This window comes from Oryctolagus cuniculus, chromosome 7 (genome assembly GCF_964237555.1).
Source record: "Oryctolagus cuniculus chromosome 7, mOryCun1.1, whole genome shotgun sequence".
Taxonomy (NCBI): domain Eukaryota; kingdom Metazoa; phylum Chordata; class Mammalia; order Lagomorpha; family Leporidae; genus Oryctolagus; species Oryctolagus cuniculus.
Genome location: NC_091438.1, coordinates 129,324,318 through 129,349,987, shown reverse-complemented (window position 1 = coordinate 129,349,987; position 25,670 = coordinate 129,324,318). Strand labels below are relative to the sequence as shown.

Here is a 25,670-nt window from a genome sequence, read left to right as displayed (position 1 = left end):
AGCTTTACCTGCACAATGCTGACCCTGTTGCTAAATTTTTAAAAGTATATTGCAAGGCCGGCGCCGCGGCTCACTAGGCTAATCCTCCGCCTTGCGGCGCCAACACACAGGGTTCTAGTCCCGGTCAGGGCGCCAGATTCTGTCCCGGTTGCCCCTCTTCCAGGCCAGCTCTCTGCTGTGGCCAGGGAGTGCAGTGGAGGATGGCCCAAGTACTTAGGCCCTGCACCCCATGGGAGACCAGGAGAAGTACCTGGCTCCTGCCATCAGATCAGCGCAGTGCGCCGGCTGAAGCGCACTGGCCGTGGCGGCCATTGGAGGGTGAACCAACGGCAAAGGAAGACCTTTCTCTCTGTCTCTCTCTCTCACTGTCCACTCTGCCTGTCAAAAAAAAAAAAAAAAAAAGTATATTGCAGTGGTCTCAGGCTTTCTTATTTCAGTATCCATTTGCAGTTTAAACATTTTTTAAATATCCTATGAGTAACTTCCATCTTTGAGTTTTGATGAGGGAATTTTATCACAGGAATATACAGATACACTAGCAGGAGCCCTGAGAACAGTCCTGTAGTCCTGAGTTGTGTGGCCCCCAGGAAAATCAGTACCTCAGAAGAGAGGGACCAGGTGCATACTGCCTTAGGATTCTTGTGGAAATAGTTTTAAATGTGGGATCCTCTGGAAGGGTGTTTGGTCCTTGAAGCACACTTTTTAATGCAATATGGTTCTGTCTTTTTGGTAACAAACTAACTTGCAGATGGAGACGTTTAAACACATCCATTTGCAGAACGTGCTCAACAGAGCTACTTTTTACAAACAGCTGGTTTCTAGCTTTTGTCAGGTGTGTCCTAGATCTGGGGAGGGCAGTTGTGTGCACTCAGGGGTGATCTGCCTGGTTCCATGCTGCGCAGACATCAGCCTTCTCACTGGTGGCAGCAACAGTGTTTTTTATTTTTAAGATTTATTTATTTATTTGAAAGAATTTTAGAGAGAGAGGGAGAGAATGAGTAAGCGCTTCCATCCACTGGTTCACCAATGGCTGGTGCTGGGCAAAGCTGAAACCAGGAGCCAGGAGCTTCATCCAAGTCTCTCAGGTGGGTAAAAAGGGCCCCAGCACTTGGGCCATCCTCTGCTGCTTTTCCCAGGCTCTTAACAGGGAGCTGGATTGGAAGTGGAGCATCTGAGACACAAACTGGAGACACGACTTTGGGATGCCAAAGTCGCAGGCAGTGGCTTTACTGACGATTCCACAGTGCTAGCCCCAACAGCAGTGTCTGTAGGAGCAAACATGTACCTGCCTTTGTAAGAACTTTACGTCTTCTAAGTACTTGGCCAGGTGACAATGGGGGAACTTGTCTGGGGTGCAGGTGTCATGGTGTCTCACCATTTCATTGTCAAGTTTAGTTATGATACTCAAAGAGATTGAGTATTTTTGTGAAATTAACCACGTTGGTGCCATCTGTAATGATAAACTGCCCCACATTAGGCAGTAGGCGGGTAAGTGGCAGTGCCTGGCCCTCCGTGCCGGGGACCCTGCATGTTCTTGAGGATTCTCCTGAGCCTCACATGCTGCAGAGAGCTGACATAGAGATGGCGTGGGAGGCCATCAGACGTTAACTATTAGACGGCAGTTAGTGGGACTTGTGCTTTGTTTGGGCACCTGGTGAATCCCTGTGCTGATGTCCGTCCCCTCTGTGAAGGCAGGTGGACTGGCTCTTCTGGGGGCCTCTGCTTGCCCTTGGCCTGGCCTTCTGCCGTCTGCTCTCCATGTTGCTATTTGAGCAGTCGTTCTAAAATACAGATCCATGCCCTTTCCTCTCCTTTCTCTGAGGAATTCCCCATTGCCAACAGGACAGATCGCTGGCTCCTCAGCTTCCCAGGGTCACCTTAGTTTGGGCTTCGTCTCTGCAGCTCACAGACATGTAGCTCTCTGCCCTCTCTGTCGCTTTCTGGACATGTGTGCGTACTCGCGAACTCACATGCTTTGCGCTGCTCCTCCAGGGCAGGTGCCCCTTGGCCCTGCTTGCCTCAGGTGTGATAGTGGCTTTGATCTAGACTGATAAGGTGGCAGAGCTTCAAGCATGGTTACTCTGCAGTAGCCTGACAGAGCTGTTATCATGTTACACCATTTCTTTGTGTTTCTTCCCTCACCTTTTCTTTTCTCTAAAGATATGGGCAGATAAGCAACTGTAGGAAGAGGCATTTAAAACCTCAAGTGATAGCAATAAAAAGCAGCATGCATCTCATACTTTCTAATGACTCATTATTTCAAATGTTTAGAAATTATGTGCTTACCCATCCTTAAATCGGTTTAGTTTTGTGGCCGGCACTGTGGCTCAGCGGGTTAATGCCCTGGCCTGAAGTGCCGACATCCCATATGGGCACTGGTTCTAGTCCTGGCTGCTCCTCTTCCAGTCCAGCTCTGCTATGGCCTGGGAAAGCAGTAGGAAGATGGTCCAAATCCTTGGGCCCCTGCACTCACGTGGGAGACCCGGAAGAAACTCCTGGCTCCTGGCTTTAGATCGATTGGCACAGCTCCGGCCGTTGAGGCCAATTGGGGAGTGAACCAGTGGATGGAAGACCTCTCTCTCTCTGCCCCTCCTCTCTCTGTGTAACTCTGACTTTCAAATAAATAAATACATAAATAAATAAATCTTTAAAAAAATCGTTTTAATTTTGCTTTCTTTAAAGAAATGGAATGTTGTATTTTCCTTAAAGGCCACTGATATGTTTCTCCTTACACTCCTCTGACTTTGCACCAGAGAAAATCACTATCTTTGATTTAGAGGTTTGTTGTTTTTTTTCTAAAGCAAAGAAAGACAAAACAAACAAACAAACAAAAACCAACAACAAGATTTATTTTATTTATTTGAAAGACAGAGTTAGAGAATATCTTCTGTCTGCTGATTCACTCCCAATTGGCTGCAACAGCCAAGTCTAGGCCTGGCTGAAGCCAGGAGCCTGGAACTCCATCCAGGTTTCCCTCATGGCTGCCAGGGGCCCAAGTACTTGGGCCATCTTTCTCTGCCCTCCCAAGTGTATTAGGAGGGAGCTGGATGAGAAACACAGCAGCTGGAACTCGAACCAGGACTCTGATACAGGATGCTGATGTCGTCATCCATGGTAGCTTATCTTCCTCTGCCAGCTCCTAGAGTTTGTTTTTCACTCCCGTATTTGTTATTATACTTTAGCTATGCACTGTGCAGTACACAGGTGAAGCTGGCATTGGAATGCAGTCCTGCTCATTGTTTACAGACTGGTGGGGTTGCCAATGTCACGCTCAGGTTTATCTCCAGCTTTCTGGGCATGTGTCATCTCCCAGCCTCACCTTCAGCGCCAGTCCCCACCTGGAAGGCCATCTTGTCAAACGTTGCAGTTCAATTTACCCAGGACCGGTTACGTTCTGAGAAATCACCCTTTTCAAGTAAAAAACTATGTCTACAATCTGGAAACAAGCAAAACAAAAAAATCAGTGAAACCAAACCTTAACAGCTCCTATCAGAAAGTTTTTTTTCCCATAAAAGCACAGACACCCTCATGTGTACAAAGCTGAAAGTTGTGTTTCCAGTTGTTACTAGTCGCACCCCTACTGGCTTTTTGTCAGCTGCTTGGGGCTGTCTGACCAGCAACAATGTATTTTTCATCTTCATCATCTGTTTCCTACTCTGAAAGCCCAAGCAGATACCTATTTTCTTCTCAGAACCACTGACTACCTGCTTCTTGGGTTTCTGGCTACAGCTAGGAGGAAGAAATAAGCATAGTAACTTGAACAGACCAAGTATAAGGTGAGAATTATTAGCTGTAACAGAATGGGAATGACTTGGGACCCGCAGGTAAGGGAAGAAATCAGCAAGTGGAAAGATGGCCAACATCATGAACCATCTGGGGAGTGCAAATCAAAACCCAAACTGCAGTCGCCACCGCTTCCCACTCCCCACTCCCCGGGGGTAGGTGGAATAAAGGCAGACAATGACCAGTGTTGGTGTGAATGCAGAAAGAGGGGCTGCCCCTGCGCTGCTGGTGGGGGTTTCCGCAGGCATTTGTGTCTAGGGTTATCATCCCACCAGGCGTGTTTTGTTCCTAAGTGTGAATATATAAAAACCCATTCCACTTGGGGCTGTATATCCAACAAGAGTTAAGATTTATGAAAACTTGTGCCTGAATGTTCATAGCAGTCTTTGTCAGCCAAGAAAATGCAAATGACTCAAATGTCCATCAACTGATGAGTGGGTAAATAAAATGTAAGCACATTCATATTATGGACTATTCCTTGGCAGTAGAAGGCAATGAAGTACCAGTACATGCTGTGACATGCTTGTCCCTGGAAAGCATCATGCTGACTGACAAGCCGGCCATGTATGTGAAATGTCCAGAATAGGCAAATCTCTAGAGACAGGAAGATTAGGGCTGGGAAAAGAGGGGACTCTCTGACAGTAATGGAAATATTCTGAAATTGTGGTGATGTTTGCACAACTCTGAACTTTTTTTTTTTTTAATATTTATTTACCTATAACAGAGAGAGAGAGAAAGAGAGAGAGAGAGAGAGACGTCTTCCATCTGCTGGTTCACTATCCATATGGCTGCAATGGCTGAAGTTGGGCTGATCCGGAGCCAGGAGCTTCTTCCAGGTCTCCCACGTGGGTGCAGGACTCAAGTACTTAGGCCATCTTCCACTGCTTTCCCAGGGCATTAGTAGGGAGCTGTATGGGAAGTGGAGCAGCTGGAACTTGAACTGGTGCCCATATGGGATGCTGGCACTGTAGGTGGAAGCTTAACCTACTTTGCCACAGTACTGGCCCCAAATCTGAACTTTTGAATATACTAAAAATTGAACTGTGTGCTTTGGATGGGTGAAGATGAAACTGTTAAAGGGACAGGCACTGGCTAGTGGTTAAGACACTGGATAAGATGTTAGCACCCTTGGGCCGGTGTTGTGGCACAGTGGATTAGGCTGCTGCCTGCAAAGTCAACATCTGTGTGAGCACCAGTTTGAGTCCTGGCTGCTCCACTCCTGATCCAGCTCCCTGCTAATGTGCTTGGGAAAGCAGTGGAAGATGGCCCAGGTGCTTGGGCCCGGTGCTTGGGCCCCCGCCACCCAGGTGGGAGGTCTGGGTGGAGTTCCATCCCCACCCTGGCCATTGCTGCCATTTGGGGGGTGCACCAGTGGATAGAAGATTCTTGCCCCGCCCCCCCCCCCCAACCCTGCCTTTCAAATAAATACGTAAGAGACTGGTGTTGTGGCATTCCACACTGGTTCATGTGCTGCCTGCTCCACTTCTGATCCAGCTCCCTGCTAATGGCCTGGAAAAGCAACTGAAGATGGCCCAAGTGTTTGGGCCCCTGCCACCCATGTGGGAGACACAGAGAAAGCTCCTGGCTTTGACCTGGTCCAGCCCCAGGTGTTGTAGCCATCTGAGGAGTGAACCAATAATTGGAAGATCTCTCTCTCCCTTCCCCTCTCTCCCTCTCCCCCTCCCCCCCCTTTCAAACAAGTCTTTAAAAACAAATAAATATTAAAAGATGTCAGCATGGCCAGTGCCGTGGCTCAGTAGGCAATCCTCCGCCTGTGGCGCCGGCACACCATGTTCTAGTCCCCGTTGGAGCGCTGGATTCTGTCCTGGTTGCTCCTCTTCCAGTCCAGCTCTCTGATGTTGCCCGGGAAGGCAGTGGAGGATGGCCCAAGTGCTTGGGCCCTGCACCCGCATGGGAGACCAAGAGAAGCACCTGGCTCCTGGCTTTAGATTAGCACGGTGCGCTGGCCACAGCGGCCATTGAGGGATGAACCAATGGAAAAAGGAAGACCTTTCTCTCTGTCTCTCTCTCTCACTATCTACTCTGCCTGTCAAAAAAAAAAAAAAAAAAAAAAAAGATGTCAGCATCCTGTATCAGGTTATCTGGGTTCCATTTCTAGCTTCACTCCTGACTCCAGCTTCCTGCCAGTGTAGACCCTCAAGTGCAGCAGTAATGACTCATGTAACCAGGTTTCTGCCAGTCAGTTGGGAGCCCTGGATTGAATTCCCAGTCCCCACTTTGACCTGTTCCAGCCCTGGTCTTTGTGAGCATTTGGGGAGTAAACCAGTGGGTGTGAGCTTTCTGTCGCTATCTGTCCCTGTGTCTTTGGGTGGAGAAGAAAACTATTAAAAAGAGGGCTCTAGGGGCTGGTGCTGTGGTGTAGTGGGTAAGGCTGCCGCCTGTAGTGCCAGCATCCCATATGGGCGCCGGTTCAAGTCCTGGCTGCTCCACTCCCGATTCAGCTCTCTACTGTGGCCTAGGAAAGCAGTAGAAGATAGCCCAAGTGCTTGGGCCCCTGCACCCATATGGGAGACCCGGAAGAAGCTTCTGGCTCCTGGCTTTGGATAGGTGCAGCTCTGGCCATTGTGGCCAACTTGGTAGTGAACCAGTGGATGGAAGACCTCTCTCTCTCTCTGCCTCTCCTTCTCTCTGTGTAACTCTGACTTTCAAATAAATAAATAAATCTTTTTTTTTTTTTTTTTAAAGAGGGCTCTGAAGAATATAGAAATGGCAGATGCAAGGAGCAGCTGCTACACCAGGAATGAGAGCAGTGGCCAAGGATGCTCCCTTGTTCCCTGTCCCCAGCCTGGACCGAGGTCCACACCCCAGTGCAGTGGCTCACAGGATGGCACAGAAGTGACTGATGCTACTTTGCAGAACTTACTGGAAATCTGTCCCTTGGGGTGCATGGAAGCTGCTTCCAGGGAGGAGCCTCACCAGAGGCCCTGTACTACAGAGCTGCCCAGGGAGGTGCTCAGGGAAAGGTGCTGACTGCTAGGTGCTGGAAAAGCCTGGTGCTGTGTGCAGCTGCCAAGCCCTCTCACTGGCACAGGGTCCCCAAACCGTTTTCCACCTGCAGTAGCTCTCTACTGCCCTCTACTGACAAGGCTTATCATCAGGTCAGCTTGCGAAAGAAGTCTGTGTTAAGGGGTCCAGATCCATTTTTGCAGAGTAGACAAAAAAGATGATGTGGGGGCTGGTGCTGTGGTGTAACAGGTACTGTTGTTGCCTGAGATGCCAGAATCCAATATGGATGCTGATTTGAGTCCTGGCTGCTTCTTGCTAATGCAGCTGGGAAAGCAGCAGAGGATGGCCCAGGTGCTTGGTCCCAACACAAACATGAGAGACCTAGATGAAGCTCCTGGCTCCTGTCTTCAGCCTGGCCCAGCCCTGGCTGTTGCAGTCATTTGAGGAGTGAACCAGTTCTCTCTCTCTCTCTTTTTCCCTCCTACCCCCACACCCCGTGTGTGTGTGTGTGTGTGTGTGTGTGTACGCGCGCATGCCTTTCTCTCTGTAATTCTGCCTTTCAAATAATAAAATCTTAAAAAAAAAAAATTAACTGGGAGCTAAGAGTGGCACAGTGGGCAGTCAGGACCTCAGCACACCCTGAGCGCTCAACCCACCTCTCTCTAATGGGCCACTTGTGCATCTTTTTCTGTTCCATTTGCTTGGCTCTCTTTTTCCATACACAAGTTTTGCCTATGCTGGATCTCTTATGACTTCCATTGCTACATGTTTTTATTTGTTTGTTTATGTACTTATTTGAGAGCCAGAGAGACAACAAGGAGCTCCCATCTGCTGGCTCACTCCCCAAATGGCCGCAGCAGCCAGGCTGGGCCAGGCTGAAGCCAGAAGCCAGGAAATCTGGGTGCTTGATCCAAGTCTTCCTCACAGGTGACAGGAACCCAGCAACTTGAGCTGTCCACTGCGGCCTCCGAGGTGTGCATCAGCAGGCAGTTGGAATCCAAAGTGGAGCTGGGACTTGCACTCCAACATGGGGCCGCACGACCAGTGTAGTAACTGAAACAGGACCGCCCTCCACCCCCGCTGCTACATGATTTTGTTTCATAGGTTGAGTTTCTTTTGGAAATGTTTTTAAACCTTTTATTTTATTTTTTTGACCGGCAGAGTGGACAGTGAGAGAGAGAAAGGTCTTCCTTTTGCCGTTGGTTCACCCTCCAATGGCCACCGCCACCGCCGGCGCACTGTGCTGATCCGATGGCAGGAGCCAGGTGCTTCTCCTGGTCTCCCATGGGGTGCAGGGCCCAAGGACTTGGGCCATCCTTCACTGCACTCCTGGGCCACAGCAGAGAGCTGGCCTGGAAGAGGGGCAACCGGGACAGAATCCGGCACCCCGACCGGGACTAGAACCCGGTATGCCGGTGCTGCAGGCAGAGGATTAGCTTAGTGAGCCGCGTCGCCAGCCCTAAACCTTTTATTGTTTCACATTGTCTCTTGCTCATTCTCTCCCCTTCAGTCTTGGCCTCCAGGACTCCTACTGAGTCCTTTTTTCCAGTGGGGTCTACTTTGTTTGCTTCCTGCCTTTCTGTGATGGTATTGTTTTCCTTTGCTCACTTTTTCTGAGTGCTAATTTTGTGTAATATTGTTGGTTTTATTGTTTGTCCCTAGAGATCTCCCTTTGCTCTCTCTAACCTGGCCCTGATTTTACAGAGCCACGTGGGTGGGCCTGGGAGAATCATGGTGTGGCTTCTCCCATCTCTGCTCCCCATGTCCCCTCAGCCCTCGCTGTTCCTCTCCTCCACTTTTGTTGCAGTAGTTTCGTGTAGGTCTTGCATGAAATTACTTATTTTAATTACTTTTATTTAATTATTCTGGGTTCCTAATAATTATTATTCTGATGTAACTTTTCTGATTATTCTGAGAAGCAGTATAATTGAAGCCAGGTCTTCTGGTTTGAGTCCTGGCTCTGCTGCTTCCTGTAATCATGACCTGGGACAAACTACTTTAACCTCTGTGTGTCTCAGTTTTCTTTCTGTAAAGTGGGAATGATAATTTCATAGGAAACTTAGAAGGTTCACTGAGTTGAATTGTACCAGACTCTTCAAACTGTGTCTGATCTGCAGTGAGTGCTATGTGAGTGTTAACAATTTAAATTATTTTTTCTCTTACAGGGGGTTGTAATGATTTTGAAAAATCCTACAGTTTTTATTTTTCTTTTTTACATTGATTTTCTTTTTCACTTCACTTGGCAGACAGAGACATTTCCCGTTTGCTGGTTCACTACCCTAAATGTCTGCAGTATCCAGCCAGGGCTGAGTTAGGCTGAAGCCAAGAGCCAGGAACTCAGTCTGGGTTTCCCTGTAGGTGGCAGGGATCCAGTTACTGGAGCCGTCACCTGCTGCCTCCCAGGCTGTGTACTAGCAGGAAGCTGGAAGGAGCAGAGGCGGGGTGGGAAGCTGAGTGGCTAAGAAACAGGCAGTCTGATACAGGATGCAGGAGTCCCAAGCGGTGACTTAACTGCTGTGCCACATCTCTCCCCCAGGGACTGGTGATTAGAAAATGCACAATTCTTTGAATTACATAATTTCATAGATTACATATTAATTAACTACCTAAAGCTGCTTGGTCATTAATAAAGTAGTAGCAGGGAAGCAATTGGGAAAATCATTCTCAAAGCCTTGTTGAGGGGCAGGTTTCTGGGACTCCTGCATCCCATGTCAGGGTTCAAGTCTTGGCTCTGCTCTGCATTCCAGCTTCCTGCTAATGCGCACCCTGGGAGGAAGCAGGTAATGGCTCAACTAGTTGGGTTCCTGCCACCCAGATGGATTGAGTTCTGGGCTCCTGGCTTTGGCCTGGCCCAGCCCCGGACATTGAGGGCATTTGGGGAGTGACCCAGCAGGTGAGCACCTCTGTTTCTTTGTGTCTCAGTATCTCTCTCCTAAATAAATAAATAAATAAAATTTTTATTTAAGAAATTACTGAACTTAGCCGTGACCTGCTTGGGAAGCTGGGTGTTAAATAGAATGTCTGATTAGCTCACCTCAGAGATCTGTAGGAGACAAGCTCTGGAAATACTTTTTTTTTTTTTCCCACTCTGCATGATTTTGTCATAATTGAGCTCATATCTGTTATGGCAGACATTTGAAGATCAACAAACTTTTGGCGTTTTAGACTAACGCCAAAATTGTTACCAGGTATACGTTCAGAGTGGCCATATGGTAGAGTGCTTTAGGAATGGCAAGAGTTTGCTTCGGTGAATTCAGATTTTTACACAGTTTTCTTTTTATGGCTCATTAAGATAGAATCTAGCTTTCTGTGCCGCCTGAGCCTCTTCTAAGCATGCGGTAGCTGCCTGAATTGCTGGTGGGTGAGCAGATCGTCTTTGAGCACCCACCAGGGATGCAGTGATGAACAAAACAGACACATTCTCTGCCTGGATTGGCCAGAAGGTAAATTTGAAATGGTTGTAAACATGAGCACTTCAGAAATTATAAGTGCAATGTGTAGTGGACTTGGGACAGGCAGGTGCGTGGGAGTGTGTGTTGGGGAGATGGCACCTCCCTGAGGACTAAACTTTAAACTGAGCCCTAACAGAGGAGTGGGGTGGGTGATGTGCACTCCGAGGGCATGGTGAGTTCAGAACACTTGGAGAAGGTTGATGCTGTAGGCTTGCAGGCGGTGAGGCGGTCACAGGTGGCAGGGGTGTGGGAGGAGAAGGCAGCGAGGGCCCTGTGGGGTGCAGATTCTGCCAGGCCTGGTTAGGGATTTGGGCCTCCGTCCTGAGGAGAATGGGAGGTTTTCAGAGTTGAAGCCTGGGAGTAAAGTCATCACAGCGTACTGGCCGCTGCATGGAGAATGAACTGGACAGACGCAGGCATGGGTAGGACAGACTTGTGAGGAGGCTGCTTCCTGTAGGATGGTGGTGGTGAAGAGTGAGGGGTTCAGGAAGCCAGAGGTGAAATTCGTGGAATTTGATTGCTGGATCAGATGTGGAGGGTGAGAGTGAGGAGGAGGAGGGCAGGGTCGGGTGGTTCCCAGGTTCTGACAGGAGCACCTCTGCAGGTGCTGCCTTTGATTGAGACTCTAGTCTCGGAGGAGAGGGGATTTATTGGGAAGTCAGAGGTATCTGTAAAAACATGGAGGTGAGGAGTTGGAGTCCGGAGTCATGTGCATACACGGGAAGCTCAGAATGGATAGCGAGGTGAATGGATATAGTTTGAGACAGTCCCCCTCCAGAGGTAAATGAAGTCACGGAGGTGGATGACACTGCCTTGGGGGCATGTGCAGAAGGAGCATGAAAGAAAGCCTGGGCTAAAGCACCCCTTAGGGCACCTGCTTCCTGTATTGGAGCGCCTGGATTTGATTCCCAAGTCTGCTTCCAATTCCAGCTTCCTGCTAATGGGCACGCTGGGAGGTGGTAAAGCAAGTACTGGTCCAAGTACTGGGTCCCTGCCACCCACGTGGGAGATCCAGATCGAGTTCCAGGCTCCTGACTTTGGGCTGGTCCAGCCCTGGCTGTTGTGGGCGTTTGGGGAGTGAACTAGTAGATGGAAGCTACTTCTGTGTTTCTCTCTGTCCCTGTGTCTTTCAAATAAGTAAATAATTTTTTAAAGAAGCTTAAGACAGCGCCCTGAGCTTTTCTACATTTAAAATTGCTGTGTATTTATGTAGTATTCAGAAAGTTTATGAAAAAAATGGAATTAAAAGATACTTGTTTTGGTATAAAAGGTCTTTGAAATCTATGTATAGTTTTTTCATAATACACATTTCCATGAAGTGTATATTATATATATGGTCTGTTTATATATTTGCAGTGTGTACATGTGCATAATAGTTATACCTCTAGTTTGTATTACTTTTTGGAATGTGTCCACATTTTATTAGTTGCACCTAGAGTTGGGGCATGTCATTAGAAAAAAGCTAATTTATTTTATCCTTAAACATTTACTTCTTGGGTATTACTATGTATGAAGTATTATGTTGCTAAATGCTGGTGACTTACAGATCCAAATTAGATTTCCTGTTTACAAATTATATACTTACTCCCTGCAGAAATAGAAAAAGAGATGACTTTTTCTAAATGCTCCAGTAGAGGATAGCATGGGATGTTACTGGAGCACAGCTGGTAGGCTGTGATTCAGGAAGCTTCCGGAAGGAGCCAAGACTTGAACAGAGTCCTAAAGATGAGTCAGTGGTAGCAAGACAGAGAAGCTGGAGAAAGGCTCGTAGCACCACCGTGTCACCTCTTGCGGTTCTAGGTGCTGGGCAGAGGCCCAGTCATGGAGGACAGTAGAGTGTCCAGTGGGTTTGGCAATTTAGAGGTCAGTGGTAAATTTACTGAGTGACAGGTGGGGTGAGGAGCCAGGCGAGATCATGGCGAGTTGAAGCATGAAGGGGAAGGGGAAGTCAGCCAGAATCATGGGGCAGTGTCGCTGTCAGGGTACCTGTGCTCTGAGCCTTGTAGGTGCCTGGGGTTTGTGGCATTAGCTTTGATGGAAAGGAGGCATCTCATTCTCCGAGGCTAGGTGGTGAGTGTGTGAGGAGGGCAGGTCTGCAGGCTGCTCTCCTGTGTGTCCTGGACCTGGCTCACTGGCAGCATCTGCAGCTCTCGTCTGCCTACGCTGTTCTGACCCAGGGCGCCGTGCACACTCCCGCAGCCAGAGTTCTCTGCAGGCATCTACTGTGAGCATTGTTCTGTGTGTGTTTCATTCTAGTCTTTCTCTTTTTCATATCCTACTGTATGATACTCATATCTTGGGTTTTTCATTCAATAGTATATTACAAGCATTTCTCCACATCACTAAAATTTTTTCATAGACATTTTATGAAAAATGTATAAATTCATTTGGATGTTCGCTTGAATTTTCCTTTTTGAACACTTAGAGTTCTTTTTCTTTTAAACTTTCCATCTTGGAATAATTCCAGCCTTACATAAAAGTTGCAGAAGTATTACAAAGAACCTTCATACATCTAGCTGACTTGTGGTATATCTTCCAGGTCTGCATTGTAGAGCTACTGTTTTCGCCGTATAGTGAATGAGTATTTTGTGAGAAGATTCTTTAAAGCCATGCAATAGCCTATTTCTTGCCAACTTTCACCATGAGTTTTAGCATCCTTTGATGTTTCTTGGTTGAATTATTACTGTAGTGGTGGCCAAGCAGCATTATTCCTTCCGCAGTCATCAGTTGGCATGCTGCTCTGAAGTCTTTCTCTTCTCCTCCTTCATTAGATTCTTATTTGGTGTATAATAACCTGTTATTACCAGTCTTCATCTTGGTGCTAAATTGCCCCAGATCTGGCCAGTAGGAGCCTGCCAGCTGGCTGCTTTTTCCTTTGGACTTGCCTCCTCTCTGTGCATTTTCCTCTTTCAGGCACCACAGGATGGTCCAGGCTTGACTTGTGCCTTCTATGTTTGGGTCCCAGAGTCAGCCGTTCTCCCGGGGATCCTTGCTTCCCTAGTCAGCAGAGAGTGGAATTTACAGACCAAGACCCGAGTGCTAGATGTGCTCATACCTCTTGGGATGGGACTGCTGCCAGGCCCTGTCAGTGGACAAGCTAGGGAGTGTGTGTGTGTGTGTGTGTGTGTGTGCGTGTATACATGAAAGCTATGGAATATGTGTGTGCATGTACATGAAAGCTAGAGATTGTGTATGTACACGACAGCTAGGGAGTGTGTGTGTATGCACACAAAAGCTGGAGAATCTGTGTGTGCTTACACAAAAGCTAGGGAACCTGTGTACATAAAAGCATTCCATCCATATCTACATCAGCACGCACTGATATCCCTCCAACTCCAACAGAAACTAAAAGACTAATTCTAGCTTTTCCCTTCCCATATATGTAACTCCCTTCTCTGTTACTGAGAAACCTGGCTCCCATTAGCCTCTGGGTTTCCCCTGTTGCCATGCCCTCAGGCTCCGAGACCCCTCCCTGCCCGTTCACACCAGGCTGTGTGCCTGCCTTGCACAGCTCCTGATGCCTGGTGGGTTTGGAGTATTCAGAAGGTAAAAAGGTGAGAATGGGAACTCGTGCCTTCTTTCCATGGGTGCATAGTGCTTCGGTTGTGGGTGCCCCCGGGGTTTAGTTGACTCTACAGAAGGACACTTGGAGTGTTCATTCTTAGCCTCTTGGGTCACAGGTGGCTGTATGCATAGACTGTTCATATTTCCTCAGCCTATCTTTGGGGTAGTTTCTTGGAAGTGGGTTTACTGGGGGGGGGGGAGGGTGAGAAGCATGTGCAGTTTTGTTGCATATTGGCATGCCCCTTCCACCACCAGGAACCTGGGCTTTTCTCCACTGCTGCACCCTGGGATGTGCTGTCAAACTTCTGTCCTAGCAGAGTTTCAAATGACTTTAAAGTCAAAGTTACAGAGAAAGAGATTTTCTGTCTGCTGGTTTACTCCCCAAATGGCCTCAATGGCCAGGCTGAAGCCAGGAGCCAGGAGTTTCCTCCAGGTCTCCCATGTGAGTGCAGAGGCCCAAGCACTTGGGCAATCTTCTACTGCTTTCCCAGGCCATAACAGAGAGCTTGAAGGGAAGAGAAGCAGCTGGGACTTGAACTAGAGCCCATATGGGATGCTGGCACTGCAGGCAGTGGCTTTATCTGCTATGTCACAGTGCTGGCCCCATGTCATTTACTTTTGAAAACCAGTTTTTTCTTTGAGATGTTTGTTCCACACTCTTCATTGAAGGTTATTTTTCTTGTTTAAATTATTATTTACTTTTATTTATTTGAGAGGGAGACCGGAAAGGAGGGAAAGAGAGAAATCTCACATCTGCTGGGTTACTCTCCAGTTACACACAATGGCTAGGACTGGGCCAGTAGCGCTGAGGCCCAGGAACTCAATCTAGGTTTCCTATATGTGTGGCAGGGACCCAAGTATGGGAGCTGTCACTTGCTGTCTCCCCGGGTGCATTAGCAGGAAGCTGGAATTAGGAGCAGAGCTAGGACGCAAACCCAGGCACTTTAGTGTGGGATGCAGGCATCCCAGCTGAATTTTTTTTCATTTTTTTTTTTATTTTTTTTTTGACAGGCAGAGTGGACAGTGAGAGAGAAAGAGAGAAAGGTCTTCCTTTTGCCGTTGGTTCACCCTCCAATGGCCGCCACAGCTGGCGTGCTGCGGCCGGCGCACTGCGCTGATCCGATGGCAGGAGCCAGGAGCCAGGTGCTTTTCCTGGTCTCCCATGGGGTGCAGGGCCCAAGCACCTGGGCCATCCTCCACTGCACTCCCTGGCCACAGCAGAGAGCTGGCCTGGAAGAGGGGCAACTGGGACAGAATCCAGCGCCCCAACGGGGACTAGAACCCGGTGTGCCGGCGCCGCTAGGCGGAGGATTAGCCTAGTGAGCCGCGTCGCCGGCCGAATTTTTTTTCATTTTAAGATTTGTTTGTTTATTTGAGAGGTAGAGTTATGCACAGAAAGAGATAGAGACAGAAAGAGAGGTCTTCCATCCGCTGATTCACTGCCCAAATGGCCTCAATGAGAGAGCTGGGCTGATCCAAAGCCAGGATCCAGGAGTTTCTTCCCGGTCTCCCAAGCAGGTGCAGAGGCCCAAGCACTTGAGCCGTGTTCTACTGCTTGCCTTGGCCAAAAGAAGAGGAGCAGCCGGGACACAAAGCAGCATTCACATGGGATGCTGGTGTCACAGGTGGAGGCTTAACCTACTGCGCCTCAACACCGGCCCCCAACTGGTGTCTTAATGAAATACTGCCTCTGAAGGTCGTTCTTAATGGAAAAGACTGAAATCAACAGGCGGTTAGTTTAGCCTCTCCACTGTTGCGTTTGTTGGGTGAATGGGTGACTCCGTTGACTTGGCATCTGCTGTGGGTCTGCCTCGAGCTGTTGAAACAGACAGCTGTGGCACTTCAGACATCACATCTGCATTCAGGACAGGAAGGGACTGGCGTCATCACGTCAGCTGGGAAAGAGAAAGCTTTCCAAGAGCCGCTGCAGGGAGCTGGATGGGATGCTGGCACTGCAGGCTGGGGCTTTAACCCGCTGCGCTACAGCGCCGGCTGAGACCATACCATACCATTTTATGAGATTTGTTTACGTGGCAATAGTTTCTGAACATTGTCCTGTGCCTGCATACGCAGATTTGCCCTGTTCTCTCCGATTGGTGTGTCATGTTCTACACTTGTTCTCCTGCCTCCAGACCATTTGCTGTCTGCTGGGTCGATCTGAAGCCAGGAGCTTCTTCCAGGTCTGGGGTGCTGGGGCCCAAGCAGGTGGGACATCTGCTGCTGCTTTCCCAGGCCATCAGCAGGGAGCCGGATTGGAAGTGGAACAGCCAGAACTCGAACTGGTGCCCATGTGGGATGTCAGTGCCACAAGTGGAGGCCTGATCTACTAGGGCTAAGCACTGGCCCCCTAATCAGTGTCTTAATTGCTGCACCATGACATCTGTCTCAGACCTTTTCTTTCTCGTATGCTTGCCTTAGAGTAACTTCTTGCATATATGGAGAAAGTAGACCTGTTCATATATGTGTGCTTCTCTCCATATATGTTTTTTTTTAAGATTCATTTATTTATGTCAAAGGTAGAGTTAAAGACAGAGGGAGAGACAGAGAAAGGTCTTCCTTCCTCTGGTTCACTCCCCAAATGGCTGCAACAGCCAGAGCTGCTCCGATCTGAAGCCAGGAGCCAGGTGCTTCTTCCCGATCTCCTACATGAGTGCAGGGGCCCAAGCACTTGGGCCATCTTCTGCTGCATTCCCAGGCCACAGCAGAGAGCTGGATTGGAAGAGGAGCAGCTGGGACTCGAATCAGCGCCCATATGGGATGCCAGCGCCACAGGTGGAGGATTAACCTACTGTGCTATGGCCCTGGCCCCTCTCTGTATATCTATCTATATATCTATCTGTGTCTACCTGAGAGAGTTCATTTTTAGACTCTGTTCTGATCCATTGATCTGTTTGGTTTTTCCCCATGGCAGGATGCATCCATGTTAGTAATTATGACTTTGATTTGGTTTTCTGCTACCTGGTAAGGCAAATTCTCATCTTTTTTTATTAATTTTTTTTTTGGCTCTTCTTTGGCATGAACTTCATATTATCTTTAGATCCAAGCTCAGAAAAAATTCTGGGTTTGGACTTGGCTTCAGCTGAATTTACAGAGAACTGACATATATCCTATACTCAGTCTTCTCAGTTAGAAACCTGTTATGGGGACAGACATGTATCCTGGTGGTTGAGCTGCCCGCATCCCATAACAGAGTGCCTGGCTTCCATTCTCTGCTCCAGCTCCCGATTCCAGCATCCTACTAATGTGCACCCTGGGAGGCAGCAGGTAGTGGCTCAAGCAGTTGGTTTTCTGCTGCTCTTGTGGGAAGGTGTAGATTTTGTTCCCATCTTCAGGCTCTGACCTTGGCCCAGTCCTAGTTGTTGTAGGCATTTGGGGAGGGAACCAACAGATGATAGAGCTTGCATGTTCTCTGTCTTTAATAAATTTTTTTTTTTTATTTTTATTTTTGACAGGCAGAGTGGACAGTGAGAGAGAGACAGAGAGAGAAAGGTCTTCCTTTGCCGTTGGTTCACCCTCCAATGGCCGCCGCTGCAGCCGGCGCACCGCGCTGATCCGATGGCAGGAGCCAGGAGCCAGGTGCTTTTCCTGGTCTCCCATGGGGTGCAGGGCCCAAGCACCTGGGCCATCCTCCACTGCACTCCCTGGCCATAGCAGAGAGCTGGCCTGGAAGAGGGGCAACCGGGACAGAATCCGGCGCCCCGACCGGGACTAGAACCCGGTGTGCCGGCGCCGCAAGGTGGAGGATTAGCCTATTGAGCCACGGCGCCGGCTGTCTTTAATAAATTTTAAAAACCCCTATTATGTCACATATTAACTTAGATTTTTTTTAAAGTCTTTTGATGAAAGTCTTACCCATATCTTCCTAAGTTTATTTTTAGATTTTGTTACCATGAAAAATGATACATTTGGGGCCGGTGCTGTGGCATAGCGGGTAGAGCCACCACCTGCAGTGCCAGCATCCCATATGGGCACCAGTTCGAGTTCCGGCTGCTCCACTTCCCATCCAGCTCTCTGCTATGGCCTGGAAAAGCAGAGGAAGATGGCCCAAGTCCTTGGGCCCCTGCACCCGTGTGGGAGATGCGGAAGAAGCTCCTGGCTTCGGATTGGCACAGCTCCGGCTGTTGTGGCCAGTTGGGGAGTGAACCAGCGGACGGAAGACCTCTCTCTCTGCCTCTCCTCTCTCTGTGTGTAACTCTGACTTTCAAATAAATAAATAAATTAAAAACAGCTACATTTTCCAGCTGGATATTGCTGTTATTGTTTTAAGGACTGTTGATATTTATAAATTAGTCTTGTAATCATCCACTTTATTAAGCTTCCTGTTGTAATGTGTTTTGGAATTTGTATTTCTTTGTTTCTGTTTTTTATTGGAAATGCAGAGACAGAGACAGGCTAACAGATCCTCCATCTGCTGGTTCAGTCCCCAGTTGCCTGCAGCTGCCAGCACTGGGCCAGGCTGAAGCCAAGATCCCAGAGCTGAATCTGAGTCTCCTATGTTTGTGGCAGGGACTCAACTCTTTGAGCCATAATTACTGCCTTCCAGTGTGCGTGTTAACAGGAAGCTGGACTTGTAAGCAGGGCTGGGGGACTTGATCCCAGGTGCTCCAGTATGGGACGCAGGTGTCCCTAGTGGTGGCTTCGCCACTGTGCCAGATGCCACCCCCAAGTAGTTTTCCAGTTGACTCTTGGCTTTTCTAGGTGAATAATTATATAACCTGCAAATTATAACTTCTTTTAAAAGCCATTCCACTATTAATATTTACACTTCTTTCTCTTATGTTGTGACTAAGATACCTGACTTGAGCTGATCTAGGCAGGTCATCTTGGCTAGTGTTATTTTTATGGTGATTCTCAAAGGGTGGCACAGCAGGTGCAATATCAGGGTGTGTGGAAATTGTATTCCAGACAGGCCTTGAGGAGAGAAACAGCAGGGCAGCGATCAGGGAAATAGAAGGAAGAATGACTAAAGTCCAGGGCACACGTGAGATGGGGGCCTTTAAGGAGATGGATTGGAAGGTAAACAGGGGCTTGATCGGAAGCCTCCAGGCTCTGAGGAGCAATTGGTTTATGCACAGGAAATGGAATTTAATGACAGATGTGTTTGCCAGAAGGGCCTCCGGAAGATAACCACATCCTGACCCCGCACCTGAGAGATGGAAGGGGCTTTGCAGACCTAATTAAGGTTATGGGCCTTAAAATAAGGAGCGAGTCATGAATTATTCAGGTGGACTCAGTAGACTCACATGAGCCTGAAAAGCAAAGAAGTTTTCCCAGCTTCAAGCAAAAGTGAAACAGTAGAAGGGGCAGGTGGAGAGACTCAAAGTCAAAGAGACTCAGCCTGCCATGGCACTCGGGGATCACATGGGAGCCCTGGGAAGGGCCACAGAAACAAAGGCTGGCTGCTGGCAGCCAGCAAGGAAGTGGCAGGTCAGGCTGAGCTCTGCCGGCAGCTGGGATCGGGGATTGGTTGCGGATTCCCTTTCAGAGCCTCCAGAAAGGCTTGGTGTGGTCTTGTGAGACTCGGAGCCTTTTCTCTACCGCATGGAGACCTACAACATCATTCACTTAAAACTTAGCCTGCTACAAGCCGGCGCCTCGGCTCAACAGGCTAATCCTCCGCCTAGCAGCGCCGGCGCACTGGGTACTAGTCCCAGTCGGGGCGCCAGATTCTGTCCCGGTTGCTCCTCTTCCAGGCCAGCTCTCTGCTGTGACCCAGGAGTGCAGTGGAGGATGGCCCAAGTCCTTGGGCCCTGCACCCACATGGGAGACCAGAAGCACCTGGCTCCTGCCTTCAGATCAGCGTGGTGCGCCGGCTGCAGTGTGCCAGCCATGGCAGCCATTGGAGGATGAACCAACGGAAAAAAGGAAGACCTTCCTCTCTCTCTCTCTCTCTCTCTCTCTCTCTCACTGTCCACTCTGCCTATTAAAAACAAAAACAAAAACAAAAACAAAAACAAAACAAAAAAAACTTAGCCTGCTACAGATGTCTTGAATTCCAAGTCCCACCTGCAGTTGCCTTGGCACTGCCAGATGCCCCCCACCCCTGTAAGTCCACCCAAAGGACCCAGCTGAGCGGCACGCACCCTGACTTTGTCCTTCAGTACCCTGAAATAATAGATTTATGTTATTTTAGATGACTGGATTTCTTGTGCTGTGCTACAGCAACAGAGCAGAGAACGAATAAGGGAGCTGAGCAGGAAGCAGCATTTTCTGATGGTGTACTGTTGAGAGATTACTCCTTGTGCCATGTAGAAATGGGTCTGGAAATTTGCTCAATTTCAAGGCAGGGCAGCTGCTTTGTGGGAATGCAGTGGTGGCACGGGCTAGGGCAGTAGTGGTGGGAAGGGGCTATGAGCTGAGATTTATTTGGGACATCAGTATGGCTAGAACTGGGACACTGAGTGGATGCTGGGGATGGGTGGGGGCCCTAGGACCGCTGCTGATTTCTGGCTTAGGTGCTGGGTGATAACGAAGTTGCTCCTTGAGACAGAGATGAGCAGCTTGCATGTGCATGACGCCATGGTGCGGATTTAGTGGAGCCTCTAGATTGTTTTGCATTTGGGATGTTTCCTCTATCGATCTTTATTTTAAGCTGTTTGCTTTATCTTTTAAGACCTGTGTTTTCTTTTCTTTTTCTTTTTCTTTTTTTTTTTTTTTAGGTCATGTAGGAAATCGTAAATCATGTGAAGATGGGACTCTTGGTGTTTGTGCGCAATCTGCTGCTAGCCCTCTGCCTCTTCCTTGTGCTGGGATTTTTGTATTACTCTGCATGGAAGCTGCACTTGTTCCAGTGGGAGGACTCGAGTAAGTATGGTCATTGTAGCCACCCCAGCCAAGGCCTGTGGCAGGCCATTTCTGGGTTTCCATGTGGCTGCAGTGCTCTCCCATCCTTCAGAGATGGGCAGTCAGAGTAAACAGCATTTCTGGGACACAGACTTAGAGTCGCCTGCCATCGTGGGTGCTGCAGGCTGAGCACTTTGGTACATTTTAAAAACTGCATGCCATGGTGAGACTGGGTTCCTCTCCTGAACCCAGTGAGGATGTGCTCCTGTTCTTCAGTTCGAAACCCGGAGCGTGCCCATTCTTCTGGCTCTGGAAGACCTCTGTTCTTCGATTTGCTGTAGTGTATTTTCATTCTCATCTGCCATTTATTGCCATTAGGGTTCGATGTTGAAGTCTGTGTCTTCTTGTGCCCTCAAAGCAATCATCTTTACCTTTTTCCTCGAATTTTCAATTTCTCATTGTCTTTGTTTGGCTTTTCTTAAAGGAGCTTTGCTTCAGTATTGAGCTTGTACCTGTCTGGCTTCCTCACCCAACCTGATATTCCCTCTCTTCCACATGTGTGTTTGGTCCTTCCTGGGGTACGTGGTGATTTCCACCCGGCCCCACTCTGTCTGAGTTGGTTTCTGTGTGCCCCACGCTGCCTGCGTTTGGGCCTCCATTGGTGGGCACCGGCTCTGCATGTTCTCTTCTCGGCTGCAGCTTCTGTGTCACCCGCTGGCCACGAGTGATTTTCCTGTAGGTTGTTTTATGTAGTGGTTACCTGAGCTTAGTGCAGGAGGTCCTGGGTGCCCTGACGTTGTCTTCTTGAAGTGGTTTTATCTTATCTACCGGTGACCAGTAGGGAACTCTCCTGGAACTAGAGTTAGCACTTAGGATCAAGGTTAAAAGGAGTTGCAAGAGGCAACTGGCAATTGACCTTCTGTTGTACTGAGACCCCAACATGGGAACTATTCCTGGGAAACAGTTCATTTGCTTGGCCCAAACTGTTGAGGCAGTTTCATACCAGTTTTAAAATATGACATTGTATCTTTAATTTATTGTTTTTATAGAATGTGTGACTCTCAAATGGGTAGCTTATGTTTATCAGCAATTACTTAGTGTTTCAAGGGCTTATTGAAATTTCTCTGTACTGACATTTTAAAAATCAAGGACAGTACCCATGATAGAAGTCAGTGCAGAATTCTGTAGTACGAGTCATTGTCTATGTTCATAATGTGGACGCCTCTGTACCCATAATATAGATGGAAATGTGGGCAAGGAATGGGTTTTCCTCTTTTAGGAGTTACTGACCTGTAGAAGGCATAACCAAAGATCAGATGATATTCTCCAAGGGAAAAGGGAATGGACTTTATGAATGACCCATTGTGTGTTAGGTGTGAGGGTAGATAATTTGCAGCTTTAATTTAATTTAATTCATACTTCAGTTCCATGAAGATGTCTTAATTATCCCCATTTTCCAGTTGAGCAAACTGTAGCACTTAGTATAACTTGCTGAGGTTTCACGGCTAGGTCAGTTCATGAATTGAATTCTTATTTTCTGTCTTTGACACCTGTCTTCAGGGCTGGCATTGTGGTGCAGTGGGTTAAGTCGCTGCTCACGACACCAGCATCCCATGTTGGAGTACTGGTTTGAATCTTGGTTGCTGTGTTTCCCACCCAGCTTTCTGCTAATGCTCCTGGGAAGGCAATGGGAGATGGCCCAAGTACTTGGGCCCCTGCCATCCATGTGGGAGACCAGGATGGAGTTCCTGGCTCCTGGCTTCAGCCTAACCCAGACCTGGCTACTGGTTTCCAGTTGGGGAGTGACCCGGCAGATGGAAGATCTCACTTTCCCCTCCCCTTCCCAGCTCTGCCTTTCTCATAGATAAATAAATCTTTAAACAAAACAAGAAGCTTATGTTGCTTATTTTATTGAAAAGTATAACAAGTAGGATTAAATTCTTTATTCTGCCTGATAAAAAGAAAGAGAAAAGGGGTTTAGAGAAGAAGTGGAGGGGGTTAGGAGGGCTAGAAGAAGGAAAAGGAAAGTAAGGGGAGGGGAAAGAAAGTCCTCCAAAGAAGACAGAGTTTAATTACTTAATTAGTCTTTTATCGTTTGAGAGATGGAGACCAAGACAGAGTGCTTCTGTCTGCTAGCTCATTCCTCAAATGCCTATAATGGGTGGGCCTGGGCGTCAGAAGCCCTATCCAGGTCTGTCCTGTGGGTGGCAGAGACCCTTGTCCTTGAGCCAGAGTGCATGGCTGCAGCGAGCTGGAGTGAGGCACAGAGCTGGGACCTGAACCCAGGTGCTCTGATCCTGGTGTGAGCATCTTACCCACTAGGCCAAACGCCTGCCCCGAGGCTTATCAGGTTTAGAGGTGCTGTGGGTGTTAGTGGGTTATTACTCGTTATCTGTTGTTAATTGGCTATCCAGTATTTACAGCTTTCTCATTTTTCTGACTCTGGAGGCTTTTTTGAAATTTGACTTTGAATAATACACTTCACCGCAGTGTATTATTTCTGTGCTGTAATAGCAGAGGACGGGGTGATAGGCCGTCCCTGGATGGCTCCCCAGGTCAGAGAGGGCTCCTTCATTCCCGAGCAGCCAAGCTAAGGAGCTTCCCAGCCAGATGACCACGGTGTTGGTGGAATTTAGGCTGTGGAACTTCTAGATGGTGCTGCTGCTGCTAAGTGAGAATGGCACTTCATTCAGTGTCATTGTATGTCTATCCTGTAATAGAAACTTTATAATCACATTGGACCCTCATAGCTTTTATTTGTTATCATAGTCTTCATTTTACAGACATGGAGCTGCAGCTTCAGAGAGGCTCCATAATGCAAAGTAGATGCCTCTCATCTTGGGAGTGTAGAGGGCATTCCCAAGTTTGAAAAACAACTGTCATTAGCTTTATTTCCCCGAACTTTTATAACATTAATAATTTACTCAGATTACCTATTGAAATTCCTACATAGTAGTGGCAAAGAGGCTAGAAGTCTTTTAAAAAATTTCTTGTATTTTCTTGAAACTCAGAGAGACAGAGGGAGTATGTCAGTGACAGACAGACAGAAATCTTTTTCTGTTGTTTCACTCCCCAAATGCCTGCAGCATCCGGGGTTGGGCCAGGCTGAAACCAGGAACCCAGGACTCAGTCCAGGTCTCTGACGTGGATGGCAGGGACCCAGGTACTCAGACATCATCTGCTGCCTCCCAGCATCCACGTTGGCAGGAAGCTGGAACTCAAACCCAGGCGCTCTGCAATGGGCTGTGGGAAACACCCACCCTAGCTTTCCACATTTTAATTTATTAATTTTAAATTTTATTCACTTTTCATTAATACATTAAAGTAGATCTTTCATGGAATTAATTTTTTTGTGTTGTGGGACCTTTAAAAATTAATGCTACTGCATTTATCAATTAGAGCAACTCCCTTTGTGTTATTGCCCATATTTATAAAAGAGTATATCCATTATTGATGTGATTGCTTTGGAGAATACCATCTGCAAGTAAGTTGGAACTTGAATTTGATATTAGGAAAATGCAGGTAGAATTGAGCTTAATAGGTATAGGATATTATAATAACTCTAAGTTTTCCATTTTTAAAATAAAATGGAGGCTGGCACTTCTGGCTTGTGGTTTAGGTAGGCACTTTGCCTCCAATAATAAGAAAATAACTGGTATCAAAACTGTATAAGAAGCCTCTATAAGAGATTATAAAATTAAACAAAATAAAGCAACAGTGTCAAGCAGTGGTAGTGTAAAATTTCTTTTTAAAAATATTTATGTATTTATTTTTTTGACAGGCAGAGTTAGACAGTGAGAGAGAGAGAGAGAAAGGTCTTCCTTTTCTGTTGGTTCACCCCCCAAATGGCCGCCATGGCCAGTGCACTGCGCCGATCCGAAGCCAGGAGCAGGTGCTTCCTCCCATGCCTGTGCAGGGCCCAAGGACCTGGGCCATCCTCCACTGCACTCCCGGGCCACAGCAGAGAGCTGGACTGGAAGAGGAGCAACTGGGACAGAATCTGGCACCCTAACTGGGACTAGAACCTGGGGTGCCGGCGCCGCAGGCAGAGGATTAGCTAAGTGAACCGCAGTGCTGGCCTAAAATATTTATTAATTTGTTTGAAAAGCAGAGTTATATAGAGAGAAGGGGGAGGAGAGAGAGAGAGCGAGCGAGCGAGCTTCTATTTGATGGTTCAAATAGACATAACATCCAGGGATGGGCCAGATCAAAGCCAATAACCTGGAGCTTCATTTGGGTCTCCCATGTAGGTACAGGGGTCTTTGCACTTGGAACATCTGCTGCTGCTCTCCCAGGCACATTAGCAGGGAGCTGGATCAAAAGTAGAACAGTTGGAGTCACCTGGTATTCCTTTGGGATGCTGGCCTCACAGGTAGCTGCTTACCCCACTGTACCACAATGCCTTGGTGATGTAAAATTTCTATCCTTGAAAGAGTCACAGTTGCCCAGCTCTCTGTCTAGGTATTTCTCAGCCCTGTTCTGAGAGTGGAGTCTGAATAGGCTATGGTGGTTTCCACTGAGCTAAGGAGGCAGAGCTCAGAGCAACTGAAGCCATTGAACTCTGCAGGATGAGCTACCACAGAGTAGGGAATTGTGCAGAGGCAGGGTCCCAGAAGCCTGAAAGGGAATCCTTGTGGGTCTGTAGTTAAGGACTGGCCCGTGTAGACATGGGGCAAAACCACCTGAGTCTTGATTTTTGGACAGCAGCTGCTCCAGGATGAGAGAGAAAAGGGTTACTAGAAGTCAGGCAATGCTGGGGGAGAAGCAATGCCAGACAGTGAAGTTCCAGTCCTCGCAGAGTGGAGACAGCTCACTAACTTTTCTCAGCCCATGCATCCAGCTGTGACACCTGAAAGGCCAGGCCCAGGGGATAAAGAGTTCACTCAAGAGTGTGAGCTGCTCTAGACTTGGCCCAACACAGCCTCAGGCCAGCCGCTAGCAAGACAGACTTGGGAGTTTAGGTCCCATCAAGTTAAAGGGGTCAAAAATACCATAGGCTTTCCCCAAATCCACCTTAACTAAGCATAATCAGGACCGTGCAAATTCAGGGTGAACAGGTAGTAATTGAACTGTATGTTGAAATGTAGTCTTTAGAGGAAAGTAATGATTTTCATACTTTCT

The 25,670-nt window shown here is 47.9% G+C and overlaps 1 protein-coding gene across 12 annotated transcripts in view; it reads left to right on the top strand.

Moving 5' to 3' along the window:
* Positions 1-25,670, top strand: part of ST3GAL3 (ST3 beta-galactoside alpha-2,3-sialyltransferase 3) — a 230,221-nt gene that overhangs the window by 7,943 nt on the left and 196,608 nt on the right. For 11 of the 12 annotated variants that reach the window (XR_007923654.2, XM_051856573.2, XM_051856571.2 and 8 more), the window contains exon 2: positions 20,426-20,570. The exons of the other annotated variant lie outside the window; for it this stretch is intronic. Coding sequence is in view for 10 of the 11 variants with exons in the window: in XM_051856573.2 (XP_051712533.1) it covers positions 20,456-20,570 (115 nt within the window). In the remaining variant the exon portion in view is untranslated. The remainder of the gene's footprint in view (positions 1-20,425; positions 20,571-25,670) is intronic. 12 annotated transcript variants of the gene reach the window in all.